This window comes from Cydia strobilella, chromosome 13, assembly GCF_947568885.1.
Source record: "Cydia strobilella chromosome 13, ilCydStro3.1, whole genome shotgun sequence".
Taxonomy (NCBI): Eukaryota; Metazoa; Arthropoda; class Insecta; order Lepidoptera; family Tortricidae; genus Cydia; species Cydia strobilella.
Genome location: NC_086053.1, coordinates 3432751 through 3457989, shown reverse-complemented (window position 1 = coordinate 3457989; position 25239 = coordinate 3432751). Strand labels below are relative to the sequence as shown.

The window sequence follows — 25239 nt, the reverse complement described above, 5'->3', positions numbered from 1 at the left end:
GTTTTTTCGTATTTCTAATTCCAAAGAATAAAATAAACAAATGTTGTGAAGATTAAATGTGGTGTACATTAATTGGTGTGAATAATGTGATCGTGATTTGTGATTTCATAAAATTAAAACTTATAATACATTTTATTTTACGTTTTATTTACTAAACATGTTTAGTTTTGTACCACCTGCGCGAATTATAGGAGGTATTTCATTGTTCATACGCCTAAAAAGAACGGCCCTTGACATTTTATTCAACAATTTTAATACCGTCAAACTTTGCCTCCAGGGTAATCGCCCCAACGTGATATCAAATATTATTATTATTATTATTTGTAATGCAGGCAGGCAGTTTAAACAACTGATAATGCCTGTATCCAGAGTCATAAACCGAGTTCTCAGTGTTGAGTAGAATTTTCTTTGTGCTTATCTAATTTATTCTTAAACTCATTGACACTTTGGGCTTTACTTTATTGGGGTAATTTTTACTAATATGGTATCCCCACGTTTATGACGTCATCTATGTCTATCCCTTACGGGCGCACGCGGTAGGCCGCATCTATGTAATGCTAGGTCTATGATCACAGCACATTACGTTTACAGAGAATGCAACCAACTGCGAATACTTGACTTATTTAGTAACTTTATGGAATAATAAGAAAAAATTACAAAAAGCGGACTTATTGCCTTTAAGCATTCATATGTATCGATGTATCGTTTATTTAAGGTCCAGTGACAGCTGTAGCCCGCAATTTTACTTGCTCCTGTTATATGCGCCGTGTGCAACTGTTTTAAAAGATTATCTGTGTTGTTTTAAAATGCACTCCAGACTACGCGACGCGAAGCCGCGAACGCGAGTGTGGAGTTGATTTCGCTGATTGGCGAACTAGACTCCACACTCACGTTCGAGGCTTCGCGCACGAGTGTGGAGGGTACTTAAAACTTTTAAAGCATAACAGCCTACCGCACCGTACCAATGTCGCGGTGCGACGACGTATCGATAGTGTGTAAGGTGGTCGCCGTACGTGCATTAAGGACGCAGCTATAAGTTAGAAATATATTTTAACCGCACCATAAGGTTGCGGTGCGGTAGTCTCTTACCTCTAAAGGACCCTCCACACTCATGCGCGAATCATGGCGTACGCGATTCACGCACAGTCTGGAGGGCACTTTATAAGCCAAGCTATACGAATCTCACCACACGAAAAGAGGCAAAAATTGAAAACCATCTGACATGAGGGCCTATAGTGAAAACAGCTCTTGTAATAAGGAAGGCAGATAGCGAAATTTTGATATTTGCTATAGGCCTTCTGGTTACTGGTAACATGAGGAAATCTCTTATTTTGATTTTTAATTATTTATTTAAATTTTTTGGATACTTAGCGTACAAAAACAAATTAACCTAGATTTACAATAAATTATCATTATCACTTAGAAAGTTCTCTAGCTATGCTCTTCAAAGCCTCTGTCTGCTCCTTGATTAATTTTAATTTTTGCTTCAAATAATCCTTTTTAAATTTAAGATAGTCCTCTTTCACCTGTAGCTTCCGCTCCTCCATGTTGGTTAAGGCATCACAGTTGAAGTAGCAATTGGAATGCTTTGAACTTTTGTATTTATTGTTCTTAACTTTAATTTTTCTCCGTTCTGAGGTGAAAACTTTTGTTTCCGGAGGAGATTCGGGCTCACTAATTGATCCTGTGTATTCCATATCGTTCTTAAAGCTATGGTCCTGTATGTCTTGATCTAACGGGATAAATTCCGGAGTCTCCTCTCGCGGCGGGCTCTCACTCCTTGTAGGAGACTCTTTTATTCGTAGGGCTTCCTGTTCAGGTGTCACGTAATTATTGGTTGTTGCAGGTAACTGTTTGTAAGCATCCAGATTCCGCTTTTTTGTCTTTGACCGAAGATCTTGCCAAGTCTGAAAATCGATAATACAATTTATAAGCTGTAGGTGTGTATTTATCTTTATAGAAGATAATTACAAAGTACTACTTTTCTCCACTGTCTCCACGTCTTCTTGGCGCCGGCTAAGGAATTACACTCCGTTGCTATGTTCTGCCATGTTTTCTGACATTCCTTGTATGAAATCCCTTGCCGAATATTAGTGGATAATAACTCTGGGTTCTTCCCTATTAGCTCAAGAAGCTTCTTCTTTTGGCGCGCTGTAACGTAAACGCATCTTTGCCTCTGTCTTTCCATTACTTTAACACGGATGCGGTCACCCCATAACCGGTGAGATCTGTCGATTAGAACTAAGAAGCCATTGGTTTGTGAGCCGGCAGTCACAGTCAATTTTCAAAACCACACAGTTTACCTATTGTATTTTAATAACATAAATAAGTATTTATCCATTTGACCGCATTAATGAAGGACCGTTCCTCAATTGTAATACATAATGAATGTATAAATCTGTAAATGTTGCAGTCTTGGCTGAAAATGAGAGAATCTAGATATTTTATATGATTATGATATTAAATATTTAATGTTTTTCTTATGAAAACTATTATCGGACCTTTAATTAAGTACTAAATAGTTAAAAAGATGTTCTTGCAATTTATATGAATTTAATAAATGTAATATAATCATATGTATTGTCTATCTTCTGAACGACAGCCATTTGACAATACATGATAGAGATTGCCAGTAAAAAAAATTGGTAGAAAATCCTTACACAGAAATGAACAAAAATCCAGTTTTAGACTCAAAATAAAAAAATATTTCAATTGTTAGACATTTAATTATGAAACAGTCTTTATTTAATCGTTAATTCTTGTGGGTTTAAGAGTAAGAGGTTTTAGAAGTTTTTACGTTTTCAAATGGCAGCAATAAACCCATCCATTTTGATTTGCGTGTTGCCCTCAGGTGTTGCCTGACTGCCTGTCATCCGAGCGATTCGAGCGAATCGAAACAGTCACTCAATAAAATTCAATGGAATAGCAAGGAAACTACGCAACTCGTGTTATTTATAGATAAAACATTATTTTGGTGTCTAATTATGATATGACAAATTTGGTGATAAACGGACAAAAGTGACGGTTATAAGCAATGGCTGATTACAGTGCTAAATGTTTTCACCGTTTTCTCCGTGCCTCCTTGGGATTTCTGCTTCTAGCACAACTAGCGCAATACGTAAGTAGATATGATGGTTTCATTATAATAATGTTTTTCCGCACTGAATATCTTGCTGGAATGCTATTCTTAAAGAACTTGGATGTTAATTGCGTGTAATCTCAGGTAGATTGTGGTAATGATTTACTACGTACAAACCTACCTACATCTTTGTTTGCAAAACACTTCTACATTCGCGAAACGAGTAGACATTTTCCTAATCGTAGTTATAATTATTATTGGGCACGTGACTACTTCGTTGGCATTAGTTATTACTGTTATTAGGAATGTTTTAAATTTAAAATATGATAAATCATGGAATGTACAACAAAGAGAATACACTTTCTTTCGGTTTAAATATACATACTTTATAATTTTCTCCACATATGATCCTATTATTGTCACAGACATGTTAATGCTAAAAATAATGTTGTTATTGTGTCTTACAACAACATAAAGATTGCACAACAAAGTATAATGAAGATTACAATTCATACCGTTTGCAGAACATATTATTTAAAAGTTTATTTAAAGTTTATTAGCTGTTGCCTGCAACTTTGTTTGCATGTTGATGATAATATAAACTACCCTATGTCCTAAATGTATTCAGAAGGGGGAGTTGGCATTTGTTGGTGTTTTCAGATGGTAGTTTTACCACTGGTTAGTCCATCATCCCTCCTGGTTCCCCCTGACCTGGTGGCATGCATAAGCACATTTCCCCAACTTTAAAAAAAAGCTCTCTATACAGTGATGACAATCTTGCATGAGATATTAGTTACAATTTTCATAGTATGAATATAAGACACAACAAGAGACAACTGAGGGATGGAAGAAGTGACTTAACAGTTAATACCTTAACAAATATTTTGCAGTTGACATATAAATGCATGGGTGTAATAATACCTGATAAACATCTGTCAAATCTGACCCCTTACTGCATAGAAAACCATTAAAAAAAAAGCTTGAAAATATATTTAATGTGAACACATTAATTGTGACGTTTTCAACTAAAAGGTACCAGATTGTCGCTTGTTGATAAGGTTGATTTCTAATTGAAGCTACATGGAAATAGCACCTTACTGACAAGTGACAATAAGTACCCTTTTGGTTGAAAAAGGGCACAATTGTTTTATGATTACACCAAAAGATTTGAGTGTTTGGACTAAATTAGTTTATCTTTCTCCTATGTAATAGATATGAAAGTTTTATTTACTTAATGAATTTGATAAAGTATATGAGTCATAATATAAATTGAATAGTCATTAGTCATGACAATGCATATAGTAATGTTAATGTTAATCAGAATATCATTCCTAATAGGAAAGTAAAAAGTAGGTAGTATCTTATACCTTTAAACAAGCAATTCTTGTATATATGTATGTATATTGGGGTTCTCGGAAACAGCTCTAACAATTTTGACGAAATTTGCTGTATGGGGGTTTTTGGCGGCGAAAAATCGATCTAGCTAGGTGTGATCTCTGGGAAAACGCATTTTTGAGTTTCTATATGTTTTCCAAGCAAAGCTCGGTCTCCCAGATATTTAGCAATGATACTGGTAATAAATGGCTCAAGGCAACTAATGGCATTAAAAACTAATTGACTATGAGACCTTAAAATTGGCTGATTTTCTGTATTAAGCAACCTATTGATAGCTATGCTTTTATACTGCAAATAAAAATATAATAGCACTGTTATCTGCAGTATTAGCAAATTACTTACGTTTTGTGATAAGCAAGTGATGCATACTGCCATAAGACTTGTATGGAACTGATAACATTGTTAGGCAATACACACTTGTCAGAGGGGCACTTAAAAATAACTGATTTTATGATATTCTTATTCTTATTCATTTATTCATAAAACAATTTTACATTTTACATGAATATGCTCGAGTATGTCCGTTACTTTTGTTCTTCGCCTTAGTTCCTCGTTCCAGATTCTGTCCCTTAGTTTTTTACATATAGATAGATAGATGTAATAGCAACTCTGCTATTATTATATGTTACAGTAACATTACATACTAAACTATTCTGAAGCCCCAGGGATGGATATAAGCATTTTTTTTGTCAAACCAAATTCTGTTGAAATGACAGAATAAATCCACAGCTAGTATACTTCATAATATAAATACTCTAAAACATTACCCTCAATTCATTGTCAGTAGGATAAAAATTGTTCACATCACCATATGTAATCATTGACTCAATTCATAATCAAGACAAATAGCCGTCTTAATGACCAATCACATGTGCGGTTAAACAAAGACTTCTGTATTGACAATTACCTATTTAAATCATTTTTATCCTAATATAGTCTGGCCTCTAAATATATAGCAATAATTCAGATGCCAAGTTCATACTTATAATGGTTTGTTGATCAACAAGAAACTGTTTCATCACTAATCAATGCTGATTGTCTTGTATGGGCCCATAACCTTATATAATCATTTTGAACTTGCCAGTACGAAGTTGCGTGTACGTCAATCATTCCCAATGACTAACAATCAGACGGACAATTAAGATTAATTTATCTCAAGCAGATGTTTGCTTATAATTGTCGCTAAACTGTTTTAGAAAGTTCTAGTTTATTGTTGTCGTGTTTCTAAGTGGTTGAAGGTGAAACTACTTACTCATACTTGTGGCACAGAATAAGTAATAGTATTATCAAACAGAACGGCTGTACTGTTTTTAAGCAACTTACACAATGACGTATGCCGCGTGTACAGACGTGCCGTTCACACATAGAAACGCAAGTGATTTTTGATGTATAGCGTGTCCGCCCTGTGCTTGTGGCTCTGTTTGCTGACAGACCTCGCGAGAATAGCTTAAAACGTGTTAAAACTGAATAAATCTATGGCACCGCCATTTTGACAATAAATGCAATAACCGAATGACTAAAAAATGTATTTAATCATCGACTCTGCTCACAAAATTCAACGACAATCGGTTGAGAATTGTAAAAGAGAACATCCGGAGTCCCGACATACGAAATCATTCTTACCCAATAAATAATGCAAAATAATGAAATTCGACATTTCAAAACATAATACCCTTGAACAAGTTTGGGAACAAATCAAATTATTTTACTAAATATTTTGATTTGTGTTTTTTAAGTAGTCACACTACTATATATAAATTAAAAACTGTAATAAATGTCATATATTAAAGAAAAAGTGACGAAGCCCTCCAGTGGTGAAGGCCGGATTCGAACCGGCGTCTTTAGCTATCGCGGCTAACGCCATGAACCCCTAGGCCACCCCGCCACGCCACGCCACGCCACGCCACGCCACGCCACGCCACGCCACGCCACGGCGGCGGCGGCGGGGTGGCCTAGGGGTTCATGGCGTTAGCCGCGATAGCTAAAGACGCCGGTTCGAATCCGGCCTTCACCACTGGAGGGCTTCGTCACTTTTTCTTTAATATATGACATCTATTACAGTTTTCATAATACCCTTTTTAAATATGACTTAGTCTAACCAATAGAAAATAATTACCATTAACGACTAACACGGGTTATGCGTAATGACGCAAAGCATGCCAATGTTTGTAGCAAGAAACTAATAGCCATCACACATTTACTTAGAGATTTCTAGAGTCAACACGGAAACGTATACTATACATCGTATAGGTATAGTAAAGGAATGCTTATAATAGTTATAATATAAACAGTTGCATTTGCACCAAGGTTGGCACGATACGTCATTGACGGCTTATGACCGGAATATAAAGTATTTTGGTTTTCCTATATGGAATCAAGGCGAATTGAGAAAGACATTACTAAAGTGTTAAGCGTGAGTAGTTTAAATGTTTTTTTTTTTTTTCATTATGGCAATCGTCTTTAGACATTCCTGCCAGCTTCACGTCAATATCAACAGAAAAAAATATATAATGTGCAACGATTATAACTCAGATCTGGGCTGAAAGGACAATGGTTAATGTTATTGATTAGCTGTGTTACAAATATTAGTCTAGTTAGTTCCTCGTTAATACACATAAATGAAGCAGTTAAACTATATAATTGTGTATGATTTAGCCGAGGGCACGATAAAAGAATATGATTTAATGTTCCCTCTTCAAGCCCGCATTCACAGATCGAAGTGTCACGTATTCTTAGCTTTTTTAAGAAAACTGGTGAACTGCAGTGTCCAAGTCTCATGCGAATTATTGAAGATGACGCTAATTTATTTAGGTTTTAAGACAACCGAATGTATGAGCAACGTACGACGTCTTAAAAAAATAACTTGTCATTCCTTCCATTGTTTTTGTCCGAAATCTGAAAACGGTATTGCTTTTAGCCGTCTCCAAATCACTGTCCATTTGTGAACCTTATGTTGATATAATCATATGTCATAGTTATTCATATCATATGTTACGTCTTAAATGGCCATTTTAGTGTGTCTTCGATTGTAGTGTGGCCAATGTGGGTGTGACTGTAAGCATCTCTGTGTCGTGTGTGCCACTTCTAATGTAGTGTACAAACTACTAAGCAGTTTTTGTTGAAATAAATGTCAATTTATACATCCTTAATGGCTACTTTTTTACCGACTGCCAAAAGAAGGTTCTAAGTTGCCAAACGGAACCCTTATTACCGAGCCCTTATTAATTCGTGCGAATGATTTATTCGCGTCCTGCGTTGTTTTGATGAGTGCAAATACGTTGACCGCCATGATTTCACAGCGCGGCTTTAAATACACCCGGGGTAAACACTGATGTCATAACTCTTGATTTAGTACAGTCGCCATCAGATATATCGGAGCGGCCGAGGCGCTCACAAATATCTGAACACGCCTCTATTGTCAAGGCGCTAGAGTGCGTGTTCAGATATTGTGAACACCTTGGCCGCTCCGATATATCTGATGGCGACTGTACCAGTCGTAAAGGAAACTGTTTAAGGTCTTCTTTAGCCAAAATTCTTTTTGCACTCCTTATTTTTTTCATGTTGGTAATAATTTTATTAACCCCTGCACTTACAGGCTTTTGCAAAGTTTTTAAACTGTCTGGAAACGACGTAAGCTCTGTGAATAAAATTAATCAGTAGGTAGAGTCACCTGCAATAATCCCGTACAGTCGCCAATATACTTGTAGTTTAGTTTTCATTTTTATTTATATGTACCTATTTTAGTCTAAGATACTAGCGCCCCGTCCCAGCTTCGCTCGGGTTACACAAAATCTTAACATTTTATACACCTATACCTTAGTATTCCTTACTCAAGAATCACTCTATGGATAGGTGAAAAGCGCATGAAAATCCGTTCAGTCGTTTTTGAGTTAATCGCGATCATACATACATAGATAATGATAGATACTGACAGACGCGGCGTGGACGTTTTATAAGGTGTAGTGATTTGTAATATGAGCCAAGGCTCAAGGCAAGGCAACAAGTTGCCTGAATCAAAAATTAAAATAAATAAATAAATAGGTACCTACGTATCAGACAGAACGCCGCGGCGCCGGTCAGTCAAGGCTGGCGGGTCGGAAGGTCGCGGCCCTGGACCCTGTATGCAAATATATCGCCACAACCATCTCCGAATGCATTTTGAGTTCATCACTTGTAGGTAGTAAATTAGTAGTTAGGTAGCAGTTTTTGGACGATCGTGAGACCTGTTGTAATGTATGGATCAGAATGCTGGGCGACGAAAGTGACGGATGAAAGAAGAGTGCACGCAGCGGAAATGAGAATGTTGAGATGGATGTGTGGAGTGACGAGGAAGGATCGGATTAAGAATGAGTATATTAGGGGCAGTTTGAAAGTAGCACCAGTAACGGAGAAGATAAGAAGTAGTAGGTTAGCGTGGTATGGGCATGTGATGAGGAGGGATGAATGCCATATAGGCAAAAGAATGTTAGGGATGAATGTTGATGGACGGAGAGCGTATGGTAGACCCAAAAAGCGATGGATGGATTGTGTAGAAGAGGATATGAGAAAGAAAGGAGTGAGTGCTGAGGTGACGAAAGATAGAGGAGAATGGAAGAGAAAAACATGTTGTGCCGACCCCACATGACGTGGGATAAGGGTAGGAAGAAGAAGTAGCAGTTTTACTGCTTGATGATAACCTCGCATTTTTATTTTTGTAATTCGGGTTTTACCAATATTCTAGGAAAATGTAAATACTAAGATGTTAAATTAAAACAGCAGAGCTGTTTTGTTTCAAACGATAAGGTGACTCACACTGACAACCGGAAAGCTCTCATTCAATCCCTCCCTCCTGATCCTTATTAATAAAATTGAACTCAATAACAATTATATTAAAGTCTAATTTTCCTTTGTCATTGCCAAGTAAATAACTGCAGTGATGTACAGACGTTGGAATTTGTACCCTAACATGTGTTGTTAAGGCGTAATTTTGTTTGGAGTTAGTTTTACATACAAGTCGTGTACCTACCTAGTATTATAGGCATAATAACTCGGTCTAGACTGTGAAAATGGGGCAATGGATTGTTACGCGGATTACTAATAATATTGATCTATAGATATGTGTTTTTATCATGCCTGTTATGTTTGGTTTGGTACTTACTTTTGTTACAATTGCTGAATTTATAAAAAAAAACCGAACTAGTCTTGTAAAATTTTGTAAATTCCGACTTAGTGCGAGTCGGACTCGCCCACCGAGGGTTCCGTACTTTTTAGTATTTATTGTTATAGCGGCAACAGAAATACATCATCTGTGAAAATTTCAACTGTCTAGCCATCACGGTTCATGAGATACAGCCTGGCGACAGACAGACGGACAACGGAGTCTTAGTAATAGGGTCCTGTTTTTACCCATTAGTTACAGAATCCTAAAAATGTATTCACTAGTTTAGTCGTTTCGTACATTAGCCAAATTATAGCTATAATATGTTTTTATTTATTTAGCAACAAACCTTGTGTAGCGACTGCAATAAAATGTTGCACAACAAAACGCGCAAATATATCTGACAATCTTAAAAATGTCACACGAGCGAGTCATAAATGTGTACGACGTTTGTTGTGAAAAGTATAAATTTTTTATAGTCCTGTACATAACTACATAGTCACTATTTGTGACGTTTTCAACCCAAAAGGTACCACATTGTCGCTTGTCGATAAGGTTGATTTCGAATTGAAGCTATATGGAAATAGCGACTTATTGACAACCCTTTTGGTTGAAAATGGCACATTTGATGGGTTCTCCTGGTATTTAAATATTAGTAATTATGACGCACAGTTAAACAAACACATATGTATAGAAATAGTAGAAATTAATTTAAATATGTATGTAATCACTAATCAGTTTGACATGTACTCACAAATAAAAACACTTTGAACTGAAATATTTATTATTTATTTATTTAGCTGTCAGTTATTTCTGTATGTACAAAAGTCTTACGTTGTCAATATTGACATGTGATGTATGTACAAATACATATTATGTTAACATGAATAAATAAGTGTTATTGCTTAATTAACTTTAGTTGAAAACAATAAGAAAAATACTTCCATAAAAATATCTTCACTTAGCATCATCGTTCCCTGACATTGGCGAACAAATAACAATTAGATACAATATAGACCATTGTTCAACATCCTTTAATTAACAGAATCGTTAACTTGCCATGTAATTCAAAACTCATCTTTGTAGCAAATGCGATAGGTACAGGGTTCGAAGGGATAATTTTATGCCTGTTAATTATCGATTTGATAATAACCTAAAATTTACAAAGATTATAAGACGAGACTTTAAAAATTTACACGACATTTTGCACGTCAACTGTAGCTAGTTTACTGATCAGTACGGATATGATGGGATCACTGGTCTACGTGTGACAGCTGATAATGATAGTGTCTCTTTCAGTCGCGTGATATTAAAAAGTGACATTTGTACCATCACGTGGATAACTGGATAAGCTACCGTCATTGTGGAAATAATAGTGGTAATGACTTAAATGATGCTACCCTGGGCCACTTGCCCTATCCCACTAAGCCGGAGTTAAGCGGTTAAATCGTTAACTCAGTGTCAAATAGTACTGGTAACCATGGTAACTCCATGTTTAACCGGTTAACCCCGGGTTAGTGGAATGGTGCGTGGTGCTAACGATAAATAAATCCTTAATAAATTGCATCCAAACTAAACAGTAGAACTGGGTCACTGTTGACGTTGTCCGCGGAGACAAACAAACACGGCACAGTTATTGAACTCCAGCTACTAAACTGGGTGAGTCACCTTATTCCAGTAATATCTTAGTCACTTATCAACCTCGTGGGTAAACTTATTACGCGTGCGTAAGAAGGGTACTTTCCGGCGTTTTTTTTTGGAGCGGTATGTATGGTTGGATTCTTTGAAGGTGTCCGAATGTTATTAAAGAGCTTCTTACCATAATTGGACATCTTTAATATTCGAACTTACATCATCGGAGCTAATATTTTTTGCACTGCCATTGTGACGCTTTAAATAAGGTTGAAGTCCCATATTTTTGTGCACTTTGTTGTCCAAGATATTATTGCAGATCTGTACAACAACATAACTATTTTCCTTAAGTTTTATAAACTAGCTAGGCTCTATGTGACTAAAATACACACGATAGTTAAAACATAAAATTATTTATCGTTAACGGGCTTAGGACCCCTTGCACCATTTCGCTAACCCGGGGATAACCGGTTAAACCTGGAGTTACCATGGTTACCAGTACAATTTGATACTTGGTTAACGGTTTAACCGGTTTACCCCGGGTTAGTGGGATGGTGCAAGTGGGCATTATAAAGTTAATAAAAACGGGAAACATGATGATTGACATGATTCACCCTGTCCGGTCTTACTCACGTCAGTAACTTACCTACAAACGTAGTTGCGGTTTACGGACCTAAAGGGTTTTCTAGGATAGCGGTGCTGTCATATAGCGGCCGTCTCCATACAAAATACTACTCAACCATATTCAGCCGTATTATCTTGTATGGAAACGGCCGCTAGGAAAACAGAGCTTTAGTATGCCATTGTCTGTGTATATCCAGTGTTTCACGGATGAACGACCAGCGTGTGGCTAAGCGCATCTTTTATTCTAACTCCTCAGGTACAAAGATGTGCACATAAAAAGGTTTCGTATAGAGCCCTCGCGATGGGGGCAGCAGGCAGCCATACGAACGGAATGGCGGGATGCAATAAATGCCCGGGTGGCTGAATTCGAATCGCGACGGCGCTTAGAGCTGGATTTCAAGCGCGACAAAATAAAGGCCAGACCACCTGCGGCAATACATTATAATTACTCAAATGGTGTGCTCACATGCCCGCAATGCTCGCGAACTTTTGAAAACAAAATTGGCTACGTCAGCCACTTGCGAGCACACCAGAGACAGCAATAATGGAGTTGATAGCAGTCGCCGTGGCCGAATCGGCCGTGGAGTTATTATTATTATATCCAGTGTAATAATTATATGTTTACTAGCCTCTGCATGCCAGCGACATCTTTCGTGCAATAGTCGTTAAACGCTGACCTGTACAAAAATTCATCCCCTAATATTTCTCTAGGGGTTGAATTTCGACATGAAAGTATCCTTTATTTGATGAATCCAGGAGCCTGATTCAGATTTAACAATTTGTAATGGCCTGCACTGGTTTTGATACGACCTTCACGATCGTCTTGGTGATTGGCGCTCATCTCACGCAAGTCATGCACGCAAGTTGCATTTCGCATGCACCAATCATCGTAAACTAAAACAGTGGTGTTGAAACATGGACCTTAAATAAAACAATGGAGAAGAATTTATTAAATATGCAAAATATGTTGTAAACTCTAATAACTATATATTTATTTATTGCTATGTATACATCTTTTTTAATTATTTTTCTTTTTTAATTATCTTTTTTAATTTTTCTCTGTATGTAATGACAAAACATGATACACACACACAGTACAAAATACATTCTTACCTACACTACATCCACATATCAGCCCCACATATCCATATACGCACACTAATAACACAAATACACATAAAGTTACAAATATAGAGCTGTACCTAAGAGGGGTGCATTATGGTGGTAGCGACCGACCCCAACCGTCCCGGGACCAGTCTGAAAATCAGCGCGGAGCCCTCTGGCACCGCACATGCTGAGATTGGGACCCTTTGCCTCACCATAGATTTAAGTTATTATGTTATGTTAAGTTGATATTTAAGTTTAAGTTTAGTTTATATTGTATTTTTAAGCTATCCTTTCATAAATTGTGGATTTTTTCCTAAGGTGTGGCAATAAAGATTTTTTTTTTTTTTTTTAAAGAAAATATTGGCCTTCGAAATGTGGTGGTGCAGGCGTATGATGAGAGTATCGTGGACCGCAAGAATAACGAATATAGAGATTCTAAAAATAATGAAGAAGAAAAAGGAAGTACTAGCCACAGTTAAGCAGAGAAAGATTGCATTATTTGGACATTTACATAGACATGAAAAGTAAAATCTGTTGAAAGTTATAATAGAACGAAAAATAGAGGGAAAACGGGGAAGGGGAAGAAGGAGGATGAACTGGCTCGATAATATCAAAAAATGGACAAACATGAAGAACGCGGCTACGCTAATAAGACTGGCCAGGAGTAGAAAAGACTTTGCAAAGGTGGCCACCGACGCCCGCTAGGGCATGGTAGCAGAAGAAGAAGAATCACCGTAAGGAACCCACCAATATCTTCAAGGTCATATCAAAACCAGCTCAACATTGTTTAATTTGAATCGGGTTCAGGGTTACTATCTGCGTGACAAATGTCATCCGAATCCGGCGAGCAGTTTTTGTTTGATTGATTAAAAACAAACAACACGCACGGTGGGTCACATTGTCGGTGTATAAATAAAATATATTAGAGAAAAACTAATGTACAGCGAGCAGAGAACATAGGTATTTATCGTCACTAAAACCGGTGAATTGTAAACAAAAGTTTCACTACCTACGAATCTAATGGTCGTACTTGGTTTTCCAGTCTGGTCACGCAAAGGCCCGACTTCGGTCAAATAATGAACAGGGCAATAATGTTTTTCCACCCGTATCGATCCGTGCCTGGCACAGGGCTTCGGTCAATGTCAATTTAACTACGAATTGAGATTGAGCTGATGACCCTTCTTACTAGCTACGTAGTTACTGGATAATAAAGGTGACATTCGGATGGCGACTGCAACAGCATAACTGTTGCAACGTTACTGCTGTAACGCTGAAGCGGGCGTTGTTACTGTCTGTGTTCTGGGTAATGAGTGACGGATTGAACAGCGTCGCAATTTATCAAGGAAATTGACAGTGGCATCACCCGCCTCCGCTGCAGCACAGAAGGTGCAAATGCAAATGGTGCAATAATCGCTGCTGCAGTTGCCATTCAAATGCATCCTTACTAAATATTGTTGTAAAGTCTTGTCACCCAAATGCCCGACTTTAGAAACATCACTAATGAAAGGGGATGTAATGTTTATCCACAACCACGAGCTCGTATCGATCCGTGGCACCACGAGACTTCGGTCAATGTCGCCAGTTTAAATTTTCACCGAATTGAGACGCGTAAAAGTTGAATAGCAATATCTAATATATCTATGCGGGCAATTATTAGTTAGAGTTTTGATTATAAGTCTAGCAATTATTAGTTGTCTTCCACTTTTGGGACACAATAGGACTTTGTTTTGTCATAAAGATACTGATGAATAAAATGTGAAACAAGCGTTAGATTATGCATACATGGATACAGCGTAGAACGTACCAAGAAATATATTACAAAGTAGATCCTCAATTTTGCCATTCCTGCATGCTGTGGTGCCACCTTTGATACGACTACATATTTATACTATATTTTCGTCTACGCCTTGGTTCGATGATGCTACATATAAGTAAACCTCACCTCAAGGTATGTAAAATAATTGACTTTATCGACAATAACTAGCGTTATTTATTAGAGGCCTATAAAACATGACACATAATTACGTCATCCCCTCACACCTGTTTGTGGAATTGATTAGATTTACTTTATCTATTATCGGATAATGAGTTGACCACTAGTACCTATCCACTAGAATTTTATCAAATTTGTAGTGGGTTTTAAAGTTATCTTTATTTTTAATGGAGCAATGACAATTTATTGCGTTAAGTGATATTATATCCTTTAGTCGCTCAAAGACCTATAAAAAGGCCCCGCATTCCATTGTATTTTGAATCTGACAATTCAAATTTGCATTTGTCTAGGCATCTTTTGGTTTGTGGAAGGCTGGAGGTGAAACTAAAAAGAAAAAGTGACTATAACCTCGTTCCAAGGGATATCTGTGTTGATGTGTGTCTATGCTCAAAACAACACAAATCAAAGTAGTAATTAAACAGTAATAATTTGATTTGTCTAATGATAAACTTTCAAGATGATTAAAAATTAGGTACTAAATATCCGGTGACATCTCGTGCGGTAAAAAATATCATGTAAAATACTTTCCTGTATTGTAAAACTTTAAACTACCGCTGTAGTGGTACACATTTGTGACGATGACGTTATAACTTGCATGTATCATTAAATATGTGTATTCAGCCCATGTGTGTTTAACGTCCAAACGTTAAACGTTATTTACGTATTATATTATTTACTCGTCTCAGCAACTTCGTTCGCGTAGAAGTCGCTATAATGACCCTCTTGCCCTTACATATATAAATCTAGATTATAGATGTTGTAAGTATGTTTGTGTATTGCTAAGTAATCTAATGATTATGATCAAACGTTCATCTGTTAGACAGAAACTACATGCAGCTTATTAACATTATTCATCAATCAATATTCGACTGCATGTTACTTGTATAGTACCTAAATTGATTGCTCAGAAACACTAACAAAACACAAAGTTCTCACAAGCTAACTTTAGTTATGAATAGATTCCTGTAGTCCTTTAAACTTCCATTAGAAACAAACATAATCTTACTCAACAGCCATTCAAAAAACTTGCAGACTATTCATTCAATCGTCAATAACGGGTGAAAGAACTGAAAGCGTAATGAAATTCTTTGTACCTTTCAATAAGTTCAAGTTATTGAATAGCAAAGGGTAGTCAACTGTATCTAGAATAGAACGGTCGACGAACTGAGCGTGAAAGATGAAAATTAAATGTTATTTTTAACAGGAAATTTACCTTTTTAACGTTAATGTTAATGTATAACGTTTAAAAGAAATGAGAGGTTCTTTTGACGGCTGATAAAAGATTCATTAAGCCTAGGTTTAAAAATCGTTTAAAAGAGTATCTCTTGGATACTCTTTAGGGAAAATGTTTTCCTATGTCGATCCTATCGAGGTTATGACCTCTACCTACTCAATTTTCAGCATGCTATACGTTACATAATAATAAAATAGTGAGACCACACACACACTGACTCCAATACTACTCCACAGTAGTTTTGTGGAGCATTGTTATTATACGTAATTGTAACTTTTTATTTTAATATATAATAAATAGTCTAATGCGGCCAATCAAGGTACTCAGAAACACATTTTGAACATTAGTAGACATTATTTTTATAGGTTTCGAAATTAAGTTAATGTGTTAATGATAGTAGATATAGATACCTAAATCCAAATGTCGCCGAGTCATGTTAGCCTGAAACGAAGATAATGTTTTGGTGGCGTGGTATATGAAATTGTTTTTTTAATACAGTTGCTCAAAAAGTGCTACTTTACGTAGCTGTTTAGCGTGCGGAAAGTTGGTTTTCGCGAACTAGTGCTTTTTACTTTCCAATTTTTTTAAATTTATTCCAATTTCCAATTCATGACTACTTATCGATGAGTGTTAATATTAGTTTCCTTTAAACGTCGTAATCAACATAAAAACCTACTGTTAATGTAAGAATACGAAAAATATACATATTTCATATTTTATTACTTACCTCTTCATCATTATAACACGTCAATTTTTTTTAATATTCAAATTGAAAAAACCGTTCTTAATAAGTTGTCTGAATGGAACGGAACGCCTGTCAAAGAAGTGGCGTTTTTTTTTTCTGCTTTAAGTTTCCAAAGGCAACATTCGATATTGTTTTTATAAATGTACGATACACAAATAATCGTAATTAACGATATTTGGGTATGTTTTATATTTACAAATGTTTCTGTCTTATAGAACATGCATTTAAAAAAAACTTTCATTGAAGTGGGTTCAATAATAATAACACCCAGCTAAAAAAACACCTCTTCATTAATATAAAAGTTTCGAATTCTTTACTTGTTGTTTTTCTTATTTTTTCGCAACTGTATTAGAAAACGTCGTTCGATACACGTGCGGAAATGTCATACTTTCCGCACTAGCATCGAAATGTACTATTCCTTGTGATAATTTAATGCTAGGGAATATGTGTCAAATAGTGTCAATGCTTATCAATATTGCTTTAACGCAAAATTGTAACTATAATTTCGTTTTTAGGACTGAACGGAATTTGGATACACTGAAATGTTAAGGGATTACTAATATTACTTTATACCTTTGTTGAGTCGACACATCACGATTCACGCGCCCCCCCCCCCCCCCCCCCCCGATGTACCTTAACATGTGTACATTGATGTCGTTACAAATATTGTAATAACCTGATATTGGAATTTGGAGTGAATGATTAATAATCGGTATTATAAATACCTACGGTACTAACTAATGTATTAAAAGAAGAATTGTTGACATTAATGTTGGTGACCGAGGGACTAAGGAATTTATAGGTTATAGATTTAATGTATTCTAGCTACATGTACAAATCATAGGTTTTTATACAATCTCTAAAAACGGCGATTTTCTTTGCTCTTATAATGAAATAGAAGGTTCTCTGCCTTTTCACCGAAAATTGTATTGCAGAATTTCTCTTGGCAACCAACTTTTCGCCAAAGTTTCATTTGGCCGAATTTGATTTCCCAACTTTACATAATCCAACCTAACCTAACCCAACCTAGTACGTCATTTTCATTTCCCAACTATGGGGTTGGGAAATGAAATGGTTGCGAAATAATTATTTGGTAACGATTGGTTTGTCAAATGAAACTTTGGCGAAAAGTTGGTTGCCAAGTGAAATTCGGCAATACAATTTTCGCCAAAAAGGGAAGGGAGGGAAAGGGAAGGGAAGGGAGGGAGGGAAGGGAAGGGGGTACAGCGAAATAGAATCTTCACAATACTGGATGATTTTTGGGTCGTCGTGATCCCAAATGTCAAAAATGTATTAAGATGGTCATAATGAACATGTAAGGTTTCCCATGGGACCGATATGAAAATCGTGAAAAAAAAAGTTTACCCCTGGCTCCATACGTTTCGTCTACTTCGGGCCCTCAAGGTATCCATTAATTTGTTTTCCGTGATTTTGTGGTTGACATTTAGAATCGAGACCCAGTAAATTATCGACTAGAGTTAGACCAAAAAAAGTCTGCAACGATGTTGATAACATACGCAGTGCAAGTGTTATTTATACGTCATAATTTCATAGAAGTTTGACGTTTAAAATAACACTTGCACTGCGTGTGCTATCAAAATCGTCTCTGCTTACCCCTCCGGGAAATAGGCGTGATTATATGTATGTATGTATGTATCAAAATCGTTGCAGACTTATCTTGTTCTAATTCTAACAATAAATCCATTGTATTGTAACAAAACTGAAATTTAATCTAATTCCCTAACCGTATTTTCCCGGATTCACAGATCTGTTTGTTTGTTCCCACCCTCATCTATTTAACATCGGGACATAACGGGCCCGTATCGTGGCCTATTTGTGCCCGTTTGACTAAATAATATCGCCCGCATTTCGTATACATTAATTCTCAATTGTATTCCACTTTTGTACCCGAAGTTATAAGACTTGATCGAATACTTAAATTAAAACTTCTTTTTTTAATGCTGCATATGGCGTTGTTGTAAAGTTGTAACATAGCATTATAGGTATTTAACGCATCGAAACAATTGAAATCTATGACATACTGCCCGATTCGAAGTTTAAGATACGTCAATCTAGAAACGATATGGATTAAATATGTCGCTCATAAAACTCACCAAATTTTAATAAAATAAAAATCTACCTTTTTCTGTGCAGTTAAGTGAGAGCAAACAAATTTCTATGCAGGGGGAGGGGGTCACTTAACCCTGAGATCCATAGTGATTGGATGCAGCCATTGCAGCCTATTACACAACAAAGCTTGCCTACCCTGTTTAAAAATGGGATGCAGCTCGACTTGACCCTACATGAAAATGCGCCGCATATTTTTAAACTTGACGTAGAATACATTAAAATCTAAAGGTTTTATTAATTTTTCTATTCCGCATTATGTATATTATGTATGTGCGTTTCCAAATCGCCATTTGGTTTGACGTCAGTGTTCGATTTTGGTTTTCTAACATATATTTTGTATGCGCATGTTTTTGTATTTATACATAATGCCTTTTAAATTCTAGATGGATTTCCTAGAATAATTTGTCCATGCAGAAATCATGACATGCATGAAAGATTTTTTCCAAAAAGACATCATCATTTTCGACAGTTAACTGAGCAACTGTCAACCTTATTGCAACGAAATTAGATCTGCCAATGGTCAGTAGTATTGTCAATTTTAACATATATATGGCTTTTGGGTCGCGTCGCGTCCGAGTCACATGGAAGAAACTCGCTCCTAATAATAAACATTTTTGGCAAATATTTTTGGTACTAGCTTTAATTGCTGACTGTACTTTCCTTTCCACAGGCAACTAATAATCATCGAGAAAATTCTAAAGACCCCAAACACAATTTCTTTGCGTTGTTTTATACAGTGTTCCCATGGCCACCTCCTGTCTCCATTATCAGGTCAGCTCTATGTCATCATAATATTGCATTGTCTGCAAAATTCAATCGGAAATCGCAAATTTAGCTTCCAAGATTTGACCCACACTAACTAACATACATACATACATACTAACAGGCCAAGTTAAATAAAAGCTTGTAAAAAGGACAGAGAGAACTGATGCTTAACTTAACCTCAAGGAGTTTTGACAGTACTTCTTAATTTAACTTGAAATCCCCATTAAATTCCGTATTCGTAATAAATTCCTTAATCACCCAGTACAAGGTTCACTTTCAAGTAACCGCCGTGATGTAAGCATGTCTTACGGCAAAAATCCGCATTCTAAATGTATTCGTCCTTCCAGGTACCCTTGGCGTCCGCCGAAGGTCACTGCACATGGTACGGCGTGTGTGACGCGCCGTACAACTGCGCTTACAATGGCACGGCTAAACCTATACAGGAAGAGACCAAGGTAAGTCTACATTTAAGACCTTAGAGGAAGGTTTCAAACTAGTACACAATTTGGAGATAAGGAGCGGCCTCTGCTAGGGGGGAAATGTGTGATACCTTTCCCAATGCGTAAGGGAGGCGCGACAAAAAGTTAAATCCCTGCGGATGTATAGTCGATAATATAAGGTGGATTTTCTTCACTCTACTAGCTCGAACCCTGTAGTTATTAGGTCTACGAAAAGACGCTGTTGTGACAAATAACAAAATAATAAACATAGCGCGCCCATCTTTTTGTTGCGAGCGATGTTAAATAGTAGGTACTTATTGTACAGTCAAAGGCAAAAATATCGATCCGACAAATGGCTCAAAAATGTGTGAACACGACTTTATTGTCTAAGGTGTAAGGGCCTACCTACACATATTTTTGAAACTTTGGGAATGTATATATATTTATGTCCTTGACTGTACTTAGGTTCAGTAAGTACCACGGGTATAAAGTACCATATTAACCGATTTGGTACTATTAAAAAAAAATCGGCTTCAGTATCACTAGTTTACGTAAAAAGTAGAGAGACTATTTGTTGCGACTGAATAATCCTAATCAGATAATGATAGAGTCAGAAATGATGTTATCCGCAGTAGAACTAGGGTCACCGACATATCTCGCAGAATTGCAAACCTTAAGTGGCAGTGGGCGGGGCACATTGCTCGCAGAACTGATGGCCGGTGGGGCCGGAAGGTTCTGGAGTGGCGTCCGCGTACCGGAAAACGAACTGCCGGTAGGCCTCCAACGAGGTGGAGCGACGACCTGGTGAAGGTCGCGATAATTCGGTGGATGCGAGCGGCACAGGATCGGTCGGAGTGGCGAGCCATGGGGGAGGCCTATATGTCCAGCAGTGGACGTCTATCGGCTGACATGATGATGAAATAATCCTAATCACTCAGTGGTTGATCTCAGGCGATTGATCTACATAGTTTCAACCAAGTACATAATTTCCCTTTAAATGTTTGATGAAATCAATTTGCTAGAAGTCCTAAAATAAACTTTAAGAGGAGAGGATACATTAGTGGTGAACTCGCACCGTCTAAATTAGCTTTACGTTTAGTATTATAAGAGTTGGTATTTCAATGTGCATAAATTTAAATTTATCGTACCATTTGGGTTATTTTTCCCTGTTTTGTCACGTCATAAGTCGTTAGAGCCGTCTGGGCATATACAGTTTGTAGTTCCAAGTTCAGCGGCGAAGGTGATCATGTTCGGGGACCTGTTTTACGGAAAATAGAGGTAAATGGAACATAATTATGTCTTGAATATTAACGTTGGCGGGTACACACCTACCGGGCAGTGTTGTATGGTTGTCGAGAGTCCGTCATAGGTTGGTATTTTCCCCGTCAAATATCTTGGTCCAATGTGCATTGCGTCTCACTCTATCACTAAGTAAAATGTGAGATGCAAATACACATTGGACAAAGAAATTGGGCAGGAATACCACTATGATGCCAGTAAATTTATGCCTTTACATTTTCACATTTATGCAGATTAAGCTGATGGCAAGAACGTACATCGTTTATTTATTATTACTAATTAGTAATAAGTTAGGACAACGTTTCCGTGAAAAAAGTGGCGATTCCATGCAGATCCGGCGCATATTTAGTGCGGCACATATCGCTGGCCATTCAGCGAGACAATGCCAGCAGCGTTTTTGGCATATTTATGCCGGGTACACATACCTCCTACCCTACTTTATAAGCAATTTAGTTTCAAGTATTTTTATTTTTTTAAATCTGCCGGCCTAGCCAAGGTGACAATCGCTATCGCTTCGCCATCGAATCGCTTTGTGTCTCTCTATCACTCTTTCCATATTAGTGTGACAGTCACAGTTGCGTTTCGTTCGCTACGGAGTGTTAGCGATTGGCATGTTGTCTACGGGGCCTGTTCCCGAAATCGTTAGATTATAAATGTAGAGTATTTTACGCTTACAAATCTATCCACAAAATTTTATCGACGAAAACAAAAAAATCTACAATGAAATAAAAATCGGACCAAAAACCGCTAAATTAGTAAACTGTCTGCATCCCTACATGTTAGCACAATGATCAAATGCATGTTTTCAAACAATCAGGCATATTCGAATTCCACCCTTCAAGGTCCTGGCATACATCCAAGCTGGATTAAGCATTGAGTTTTTCACCAAGGGTAACCAAGTGAACTGGGTCACCCGTACTTAGTGGCTATATTTAGCACGTGCACGCCGTGACGTCACAGAGTCCTAGTTTAGACTGCATTGAACTAGGCCTTGTTTCATTGTTGGAGCTTTTGTAAGGTTAGAGCGATTAAACGGGTTTTCGTGTTGAATATGGACAAACGAAGGCTAAAAAAAGTATTTTATAGGCTACCGATTTTACCTCCACCCCCAATGGGTCCCACATGTAAGTTCAGCGAAATTTAATGGTTTCGTTCATCGGAGAAGATGATCATAGGAACTTTGTGATAAATAATACCAACCTCATGCAGTTTGAATTGAACTGTAAATAAGATTTTTGGTCATTTTCGACGAAAACTTACTTATGAAGATGATTTTAACGGCGTTCTTCCGTGGTTTATTATCGAAATTATGTTGTTGTGCTTGTGATCCCCTTTTTTCGACATGTCAAAGCCACAACGAAACCACAAACTGATGATACTTAATCAAATTTATTACGAAGAACTGTGAAATATCAATGTCGGCCTTCATACAATCAAATACAATATATAAATTGTATATGCAGATGTCAATCGCAATGAAAAAATCAACGATGATCAACTCTGGCTAACGTGGGAATCGAACCCACATCCTTGGATTGCCGGGCCAAAAATTCAATATGTTTGTTAAAAACGTATTGATATACAGTAGAATCCGCATATAATGAAATCAAAGGGAAGTGACAGACACGTCATACTAAGCGGATGTCATATAAAGCATAGTTGATTAACTTTTTATTTTTGTTATTTTTTCCAAATTAATCTCAAATTCCTTAGTGAGAGATGAGTTTTATTATTATTAACCTAGTACCAATTATCAACTTGTCACAAAATCAAAACTAAAACAACTTACACGCCACGCACGCACCAAACGTCCTCGCAGCTCGCAGGGCTTTCCCTGGGGGGTCCACGTGGGGACGGCCACGAAAACCAGCGAAGTGTCAGTATAACCGGACATAATTTCATGAAAATAGGATTTATAGGTAGATAGATTCATAGTAAGCGATTTGTCACTATAAGCGAAGTCATCTTATCCGACTGTCACAAAGAATTTTATATGAAAATCAAACTTCGCACAGTAATTACGTCATAGTAAGCGGTTGGTCGGTATAAGCGGAGTAATAAACGGATTTCACTGTAATAACATTAAATACAATATAGGTATTGACTCACAAAATCACAACCTTATCACTCCATTAAACAACAATGTATACTTCAACTAAAGTTATCACGGCGAAAATAAGCCGGTTAAACAGTCATCAATGTTATCTAAACTTTAGGATATAACGTTGCTATCTCAACAAGTTCTCAAAGGTCAAATATACGAATAAGCCATAACCACTAAGCAGGAGGCCGGAGGCTATCTCTAACGATCAGCACGACTTTTAGGATGGACGGGCCATTTCATTTTAGCTGTTGCTATGCGATAAACTAATAGCCGGACGTTGCGCAGCAAATTCTTTTGGTCTTTTATGCTCAGAAGGCAGAGGCTTTGAGAAGACAACCGTAGATCACCTAGATGTCATGAGTCATGACAGATGCCTACAGTGTTATACAGTAGCGGCAAAAATCTATCATACTGCTATTTTTTGCAGGCATTCGAAAATTCATCAACAAACATAGATGGGCTACGGTGACCGCTTACCATTAGGCAGGCCATAGGGTGGTTTACCACCGACGTAGCCCTACAGAAAATAATGAGGAATTTGTGGAATCCCGCCTGTTTTTAGTGTAATTTTTGTCAAAGATTACGAAATATGGTGCCATACTATACAATATTCATTATCTTAATAAACAAAGACATTAAAAAAACCAATTGATGTTCCATCAGTGACTCAGAATCTTTGTGGTTCTGATAAATATTCATAATGTATCACGCAGAGTTCAGTTTTACTCATTCAAAAAAAAACTATAAATTATAAGATTAAAAAAAAACTCGATAAGGATGAAGGTCTTTAGGTACCTACTGGAAACTTCTACAAAATTGCCTACCTTGCCATACTTAGAAGAAACTCGACCATTTTTAGGAATTAGATATTATGTTTAGAGCTGTTTAGTAGAACAATTATTTTCAAAAGTCAGGTAATGTTCGCCATGGCAGACAAAGACCAAGAAGTTAAGTATCGGTAAAACGATCCTACACCATATTTTTCATTCTACCTATGTCACGTTCGCTGGACCATGACCTATCATGTCACAAGTCACGTCCTGATGTATTTAGTCTATGGTGATGTTAAATTCGCCGCACAAATGCTCCGGCCGTCTGCCAACATCAAAACATCCAAGCAAAACTGAACCATAACGCCTTTCCATCAAGGCTAAAATTTGATGGACGTGCTAATTTTAATATTCACCCATCTTGTTTACAAAAGTACGGGTATTATGCTTCTGTTTCTACATAGTTTGGATCTGTACGTAGTTATGGAGCCAGAGAGCTCGGCTTTCATATTACGTGCAATTAAAAGCATAAAAGATGCGGGGTTAAGTGAAGGTTAGGGAAAAAGGTCAATGGATTTTGTGTTTACAAATAAACTTGTTATTTCGTTCTGCAAACTGCAGCTGTTGACAAGTTAGTACTTATATATATATATATATATATATATATGTGTTTTGAGGCAGTTGATGACATACTAAGACGTGTTTGATCAGCTTGTAGCCTATATAATTGAAAATTAAGTATAGAAATCACGGTGACACCACGTGACAAATACGAGTTATTCTCA

The 25239-nt window shown here is 37.0% G+C and overlaps 2 protein-coding genes across 7 annotated transcripts in view; one reads left to right on the top strand and one right to left on the bottom strand.

Annotated features, from left to right (window-relative positions):
• Nucleotides 1-1347: 1347 nt before the first annotated feature.
• On the bottom strand, nucleotides 1348-2341 carry LOC134746957 (uncharacterized). Its single transcript, XM_063681529.1, has 2 exons — nucleotides 1982-2341; nucleotides 1348-1907 (listed from the first exon to the last, which is right to left on the bottom strand). Exons 1-2 carry the CDS (start codon nucleotides 2186-2188, stop codon nucleotides 1416-1418), a joined length of 699 nt encoding a protein of 232 aa, XP_063537599.1. The 5' UTR covers nucleotides 2189-2341; the 3' UTR covers nucleotides 1348-1415.
• A 546-nt stretch (nucleotides 2342-2887) lies between these two features.
• Nucleotides 2888-25239, top strand: part of LOC134746461 (NPC intracellular cholesterol transporter 1) — a 60430-nt gene continuing 38078 nt past the window's right edge. For all 6 annotated transcript variants that reach the window (XM_063680851.1, XM_063680855.1, XM_063680854.1 and 3 more), the window contains exons 1-2: nucleotides 2888-3118; nucleotides 20189-20296. In XM_063680851.1, the coding sequence (XP_063536921.1) occupies nucleotides 3035-3118; nucleotides 20189-20296 (192 nt within the window). In that variant the 5' untranslated portion in view covers nucleotides 2888-3034. The remainder of the gene's footprint in view (nucleotides 3119-20188; nucleotides 20297-25239) is intronic.

Excerpts from the sequence above, each read along its gene's own strand:
- LOC134746957 (XM_063681529.1), bottom strand. The coding sequence starts at position 2,188 with ATGGAAAGACAGAGGCAAAGATGCGTTTACGTTACAGCGCGCCAAAAG. Across the intron at positions 1,908-1,981 it reads CGTGGAGACAGTGGAGAAAA|ACTTGGCAAGATCTTCGGTC; the intron begins GTAGTACTTTGT and ends ATCGATTTTCAG.